This window comes from Panthera pardus, unplaced genomic scaffold, assembly GCF_024362965.1.
Source record: "Panthera pardus isolate Hobbes unplaced genomic scaffold, ASM2436296v1 HiC_scaffold_13, whole genome shotgun sequence".
NCBI lineage: Eukaryota > Metazoa > Chordata > Mammalia > Carnivora > Felidae > Panthera > Panthera pardus.
The window spans coordinates 26,185,799-26,193,412 of record NW_026526688.1 but is presented as its reverse complement, the minus strand read 5'-3'; the positions used below and the strand labels follow the sequence as shown (position 1 = coordinate 26,193,412).

Here is a 7,614-nt window from a genome sequence, read left to right as displayed (position 1 = left end):
TGCCATCTCCCTCTGTAACTGAATTGCTTGGACGGCCTTGTGCTATTTTTGTATTTCTCCAGTGTAGACCACTTTGTACCTGTCTGCTTATCAACACCCCGCCCACGTCTTGGTCAAGAGAGGCCTGGACCCTTCCGTTTTGTTGACTGCTGCTGGAGGCTAACCAGAGTTTTCCTTCCCTGTCCCAGTGGTTTCCCCTCACTTTGGGAAGAAAGAAAAATAGGGCTGGACTACCTGTACTTGGGGACAAGGAGGTAGCATGGCAGCATGGATTCGTCCATCAGCGGGGCCAGACAGCCTTTGCTTCGGCTCCCAGCATTACCACTTTTCAGCAAATGGGCCCCAGGCAAGTTATGTGGTACTTCGTGGGTCGGTTTTCTTCTCTATGAAATAGCAGTGATGTCCCCGTCCTGGGGTGGCATGGCGCAGGGTAGGTACTTAACCAGTGTTGGTTCCGTCCCACTACACCTTCCCCCAAATGCTATTCACACTCAGGAGAAATCCAGACATTTGAGCACGAGGAAGCGTTCCCTATATCCCTCTACCTTTCTCCTTTCCTCACCCCCGAGCCAAGCCTCACAAACGTGTCTTCTCCCTCTCTCCTTTCTGCCAACCTCCTCACCCTCTCAGGGCTAGATCTCAAGAAAGCCCAGGAATCTCCAGGGGAACCAGTCTTCCTCCTCTCAGCCGGTGGAGGCTCACAGGCTCATCCCTGTGGGCTGAGGGCAGAGGACCCAACTGGAGTTACAATACATTATTACCTCTCTGGAGAGCAGGAGGGGCAGAGAGAGGAGCCCACAGGTGTTTTTCCCGGGTCTTCTCCCTATTCCATTTCACCACATTGCCCCCACCCAGGCATTCTCAAGGTGGTGACCCGGGCGCTAACGTCTTGAGGAACCACCCAGGTCAAGGTGCAGAGCCTGTCAGAGGCAGGTGGGGGAAGGGACTGACTAGGTGTGGGCTGTGTGGTACTCTTTGTTAAAAGATATTTATTTAGCCCGAGGACTATCTCGAACTCGGTCTATCTCAGTGAGTGAGTCACTTACTGGAAACTGTAAACACAGGTGTAATATTGGCCTGCGTAAGACCTGGATGTCCGAGGGAGGTGGGAGACCAGCTCTGTCCAGTCCAACCATTCATTCTATATCCAGAACACCGAAGTTCCTAGAGGTTAAGCCATTGGCCTGAGTGAGGCTCAGTCCAGGGACTGAGGGGATCTGGAATCCGAGGTCGGGATTCCCAGCCCGGCTCCCTCGCGCCCCACCCTCCTCCCGCCCGCTACAGCGATGGACAGTCCCGGTGCCCACGCAGCTTTCAGGACCGGTGTGGGATCCCGACCTCATTATTCCCCTCCTGACCCCTGGCTTTCTCGTCTCCCCCACGCCGGCTCTCGTGCCTTCCCCGCCCCCCGACTCTGGCAGAGCCGGCTGGATGAAGGGATGCCGGACACCTATGATACCTCTACAGACATTGTAGTAAGAGCCAGGCTGCCGGCACCGAGAGTCGCCGTGGCAGAGGCGCGCACCGCGGTCTCCGGGGAGGGGGCAAGCCGGGGCCCCGCTCGCGGGTCGGACGGCGCCCAGTCCCGGGCCAGGGGCGGGGCCTCGCGGCCGGGAGCGGGCGGGCGGGTGGGCGCGGGTGGGAGGGGCGGGGCGGGGAGAGTTTGGACGACTCGGGGCTGAGAGCCTCAGCCCGCCGGCGGGGAGCCGGAGGCGCGCGGGCCCGGGTAGGGGGTGGGGGCGCGGGGAGGCGGCGGGGACTGCGGAGGTGCGGCGGGAGCCTGGGCGGGCGGCGTAACCGGAGGCGGAGGGGGCGGAGCCGCGCTCGCAGCTGCCACCCGGCCTCCGGGCCCAGGCAGAGGACACCCGCCCGCGGCCGGGCACGCACTGCGCGCGCTCACTCTCCAAACAATGCTCCGAGGCGCCCGGCCGGGCGGCTGGCTTCTCGGCGACCGACGGCGAGACCGGGGGAGCGCGGCCCCGAGGTGAGCCCGCGACGCTTTCTCCAAATCCGGCCCCTTTTTGTCTGGCAAACGTGGCCGTAGAGGGGAGCTCCGGGGGAGCGCTGCGGTCGCCGAGAGGGCGATCCCCTGTCGGCGTCCCCCGGGGTGACAGGCGGCCGCTCGGGGAGGGTGGAGCGTCCGGACCGCGTGCGCCCGGGCTTGTGCTCCAGGTGCAGGCACGGAGCCCGGAGCACACGGGAGCCGGAGGGCTGTTTTCGATTCATTCGAGCATCGCGCTTTTTAAAACGGGGAAACTTTCCTTCGAGTTCGGGGAGGGGACACCGACTGTTGTGCTGGTCTTGCTGGTCTTGCTGTTCTGTCTGGGGCAGGGGACCCGAGCGCTTTGCGAGTTGCTAGTGGGGACACTTCATTTCCGCGGCAGCCGTATTGTCAAAGGAGCAGAGGGAGAGGCCGTTCAGGGATCCCGGGGGTGATGGTTTGGGGCCGCAGGGTAGCGGCCGCTGGCGCTGCCCCGGGTTAGATGCCAGCCTCCGAGTCTCCGGAGGGAAGGAGATGATGCCTCTCTCCCGAGCCTTCTGAAAGAGGGCGTACCGTGGGCACGTTCTTAACCTTTGCGTGTGCTGCTCGTGTTCCCAGCCGGACACACACACACACACACACACGCACACGCAAGCACACCAGGAGAAAATAGAACCTCTCCACCTCTCCGCTTTCAGGTCCTGTAAATGGGAATGGAGGCAGGGCCCGCTGTGTTTATTTTTCTCAGGTAAAGCTCAGCCAGCAAGGACATGGCTTTGCAGAACTGGATAAGAAAGCCCAAAGGTCTCGGGGCCAGGAATTTTGCAATGCCATCAGTGCAGAGTCAGGTTCCACGGACCTTACTGATCACTGGCCTGATCCGTGGTAGCAACCTTTTCCCGTTTTGAGAGGGACATTTGACAGGAAGCCCTGGGGAATTGTGCGGTGACTTTGCCATCGCGTTGTCCTGTGGAATTCGGCCATCCTCCGTACTGGTTTCGACTGTGGTAGGTCTAACCCATGAAAATCACATTCCTACTGCTGAGATGAGATTGCGTACATAGCATTGGAGACGGAAAAAATAAAATGAAAAGTTGGGCGAATATCACGACTTACCCTCTGAGGGGTGGGGGAAGGAGGTGTGTTAAGATTGTCACTTTGTTCTTTCTGCCTGGGCAACCCTTGCCAGTGGAATATTGAAAACCAGACACTTTCCGTACCTACTTTTCTTTTCCAGTGTTGCATTAATTTAACGGTATGTATACATTTATCAGGTGAGTGTTTTTTGGAATTCTGTCACTTCGGGGTGAGGCATGAACAGCCTTTGATGCAAGCGTGAAGGGGTATTTGGAGCCAAAAGGTTTAATTTTACAGATCTGGCCGTCATTCTTCAGATTCTTTTGGAAATGGGATGGGAGTGTGTCTGACAACTTCAGTCTTGCAAATTGCAGCCACAAATCTAGTGCAGAAGTTTGCAGAGGCAAAGATGTTTTATCACGACTTGGATCAGAAAGAATGCTGGGATCTTTTTCTAATCTTGCCCTGCTACCTCCCACTGAACTGGGGGAATTTGCATAATTCTGGGGGCCGCCTCCCTTCGGAGGTAAGGAACGTGGGCAGGAAGGTACCATTCCCAGGCTGTGGAGAGTTGGCACTGGGAGGCGAAGCGACGTTCCTGGTTTGTGAGCGCCACTTGAGTTTTTCACCATCTTTCACAGAAAACAAATAGGGGATAATTCCAGGCATGGAGCTCCCCAGACAGAACTGGGAAAGCATCTTTTCTGGCTTGACAGGATGGTAAATTCTGTTTGCTGTGACTGAGAAACCAGTTTTAACAGGATGCAGTGAGTCAGTGATGGTGGAAGGCTAGCACTTCATTCTGTTTTCTTCTTCAAAGACTGCCCCTAAAAACCTTTGCATCTCTGAGCAGTCGTGTCGGTGAGAGTTGTGCCCACATCAGAGAATTTCAGAGCTGGGCCTGGGAGCGAAGAGAGGGTGCATAGGCTGTGGCCAGGGTTCTGAGGGAAGCTTCCCACTCATCAGTAATCCAGAGCCTACCCGAAGTCCCAGGGCAGTGGTGGGCCATCGGTGACAAGGAGTGGGGACCTCTGGCACCAAGCAGACATGACAAGTTTGTGCTCCCAGTTGCCTGTTGGGGAGGAAATGAAATGTGACCTCCCCGGACTGCCTCTTTGTGAATCTGTGGTAGCCCCGAGGAAGTGGTTGGACACCCACCTCCACAGTTAGCTCAGCCTTATAAGGAGCTGCAGGAACGCAGAAGGGACCACAGAGAACTGGTCTTTAAGCTTTCTTCCCTACTGTCATCAGGGTGTGGGTGTGGGGGGGGGCGGGGCTCGGGAGCCTCTGACTGCAGTAAACGGGAGACTGTTTTTCTCTGTGGCCAGGAAGCCTGTCGGCTCCCTAAGAAAGGACCAGCTCCTCACCTTGGGGCAGGGATCTGGAGACTTGCTCTCCGAACACCACTGTGCTTCCTCCCCTTTTTCCTCCTTGCAAGATTTAGCAGCTGAGCCTAAAGCTCTCGGTGGCTCAAAATTATGGGAGGGAGAAAAATCCTTGCTATCCTCCTCTGCTTGTTGAAGCTTAGTGACCTCTTCTGGGGAACTTGGTGAGGAATGAACCTGCTACTGGGGTGTATTTAGGGGAGGAGAAGAACCTAACCACAATCATCTTAAAGAGAGGGATGCATAGGACCCACCAACAGTTGCTGAAAGACAAATACTTGTGTATTTCAGAGTGTTCATTTAGCTTAGTGAGGCAGTGGCTTTGCGGGGAACTTTGGAGGGAAAGGAGGTGAATTTAGTGCCAGTGCTTGCTGAATAAACACCCCTGTCTGTGAGTGCGTGTGGGACAACAGAAAGAGAGCACTTTCCAAAAGGATTCAGGAGTGGGCTCCTGGCTCAGTCTACCTGGTTAGTCCTGTTGGTAGTTTAAGTTTGTTTGTTTGTTTGTTTATTTATTTATTTATTTATTTATTTATTTTTGAGAGAGAGAGAGAGCATGCGAGAGAGCGCACAAGCAGGGAAGAGGCAGAGGGAGAGGGAGACAGAATCTGAAGCCGGCTCTAGGCTCTGAGCCATCAGCCCAGAGCCTGACGCAGGGCTCAGACTCACAAAGCATGAGATCATGACCTGAGGCGAAATCAAGAGTCGGATGCTTAATCAACTGAGCCACCCAGGTGCCCCTAAAGCTTTTTTTATTAAAAAGAATTTTTTTGTTGTTTTTAATGTTTATTTATTTTTGAGTAAGAGAGACAGAGGGTGAGCAGGGGAGGGGCAGAGAGAGAGGGAGACACAGAATCCGAAGCAGGCTCCAGGCTCTGAACTGTCAGCACAGAGCCCGACGCAGGGCTTGAACCCACAAACCACGGGATCATGACCTGAGCCGAAGTCAGACACCTAACTGACTGAGCCACTCAGGCACCCCTGTCCTGGTAGTTTAGAAGGTATCAGCCTCAAAGCAAGTTCTCACTGGTGGACAGTGGAGAGCAAACCCTAGGGCAAAACTCCCTATTGGATGAGAATCTGTTCACCTTCGATTTATGAGGATTATTTTCTCATGAACACCCTCCTTATGAGGAGCTCAGGTCATTTAAGTGAGCAGAGAAGAGCAATGAGCAGCAAACAGATAATGGCCAGCAACTCTGTCTGATGAAGGACATGATGAGGTGAGGGGTTGCCCACACAGTTGGCCTCGCTTTCTGAAACCACCAAACTCCCTATGTCTATGGATGAGTCTTAGTTTATGCCATTGCCATTGTTTTTTCCATCTGTGAGGTTTTTTTTACTTATTTACTTAAGTAATCTCTACACCCAATGTGGGGCTTGAACTCACAACCCTGAGATCAGGAGTCGAATGCTCTTCCGGCTGAGCCAGCCAGGCTCCCCTCTATCCGTAAATGGGGATAACAGCTACCTGCGGGGTGTTATTCAAGTTAATTGGTTAATATCTGCAAACTTCTGAGCTCGTCTTGAATGGGCGAATTTGCTAGGTGCTAGGGGCAAACTCTCTGTGCTCAGTTTGACTGTCAGAGACACCTCTCTCAACAAGCTGACTGCCTTACCTCCAGGGCTATCATAGGCAAAAATAACTGTGATAATCTCTTCCCTCTGTTCTGTTCTATCAGCCACCCTTAGACCACAGGGCTGTGGTGGTCAGGCATTTCTTTTTCTGTTTTCCCTCCTTGACCTGCAGCCCCTGCTCTGTTGACCTCACTGAGCACTGGGTTGAATAACTTATATTTAGTAAGGAGAGGAGGGCAGATTCCCCAGATGCCAGACCTCCTGACACAGTTCCCCCGAGGGGCAGGCCGGCACCACACCTCTCCCCTTTCTCCTGCATTTAGTCTCCACCTGCCCAGAAGTACCATTAGAGCACTGGTCTCCGGGCGCAGGCCTGCCTGCCTGCTCAGTCCTTGGTTACAGATTGTGGCCTGTCCTCCGGAAGCCACTGTTTTTACTTGCAGAATTACTTTGTAGTTCTTGTCCCAAGCTCTAGACACCCCAGCAGCAGGGAATGCATGGAAGACAGGGCAGTTCCTCATCTAAAACCCTATGTGATTTCTTCCTGCCACAGTCCCCAAACCTCAGCGCTCGGGACTTCAGGGGACTGAAATGTCCACTATGCTCTGTACTCCTGTATCAGAGTTGCATTTAGTTTTTACAGCTTCCGATAAGGCCGCATCACCGCAGAGTGACTACGAGCCTTAGGACAAATAGGTGAGGGTCTCAGAAGAAATGGAATGCTAATTTTGACCTTTTCCTCTCCCTTTTTCCTCTTCCCTCCCCTTCCTACTCCCCATTCAAATAATTAGACTCTAGGGTAATGCAGCCATCCTCTGGCCGCGTGGATCTCTGATCAGGCAGATCCCTGCCATTCCCGGGAGCCGCTCCGTGCCCCGCGTCTGCCTCCCATAAGACCACGCCAGAGAGCTGGGCACAAGATGAGCCAGCACACTGTCTGCTCAAGATGCACCAGACCGTCCGACTGAGCCCCGCGAGCCCAAAAATGTCTGCGTGCAGTGACTTTGTGGAGCACATCTGGAAGCCCGGGTCCTGCAAGAACTGCTTCTGCCTGAGGAGTGACCACCAGCTGGCACCCGGCCATCCCCAGCCGCGAGCAGGCAGCCTGCCCCCTCCACCTCGCCTGCCCCCCAGGGCGGAGACCTGCCGCCAGGAAGATGACGCTGTGAACAGCTCCCCCTACTCCAAGCCCACCATCGCCGTGAAGCCCACCATGATGAGCTCAGACGCCTCTGACGTGTGGACAGAGGCGAACCTGAGCGCCGAAGTCTCGCAGGTGAGGCTGACGAACCCGTGTGGTATTTTTACAGGGGCCACTCTTGTTGTAACGCTTGGTGACTGGCTGGCAGCCAGGGAGGGCTGTTGGAGCAAGACTTCTGCAGGACAGGATGGCTTCCCGTCAGCTCACCCCATGACTGCCCCGTCCTGGCTGCTGCCCACCTTTCCAGCTGTCCCTTTAGGCCAAGAACCATCAATCCAGTCCCTCAAGTTTAAATGCAGACTGGGTTAATTATTTATCTGGGGACACACCAAAATGAAGCTTTTTTTTTTTTTAAGTTAAAAAATGTTTTAATTGATAATTAAAAATATATA

The 7,614-nt window shown here is 54.5% G+C and overlaps 1 protein-coding gene across 3 annotated transcripts in view; it reads left to right on the top strand.

Moving 5' to 3' along the window:
- The first annotated feature begins 1,751 nt into the window (after window positions 1-1,751).
- PRAG1 (PEAK1 related, kinase-activating pseudokinase 1) overlaps window positions 1,752-7,614 on the top strand; it is a 51,859-nt gene continuing 45,996 nt past the window's right edge. The window contains exons 1-2 of one of the 3 annotated variants that reach the window (XM_053900923.1): window positions 1,752-1,984; window positions 6,813-7,297. In XM_053900923.1, coding sequence (XP_053756898.1) covers window positions 6,968-7,297 — 330 coding nt within the window. In that variant the 5' untranslated portion in view covers window positions 1,752-1,984; window positions 6,813-6,967. Of the gene's footprint in view, window positions 1,985-6,812; window positions 7,298-7,614 lie in introns of those variants that run through there. The other 2 variants (XM_019466788.2, XM_053900924.1) reach the window with 2 other exon arrangements.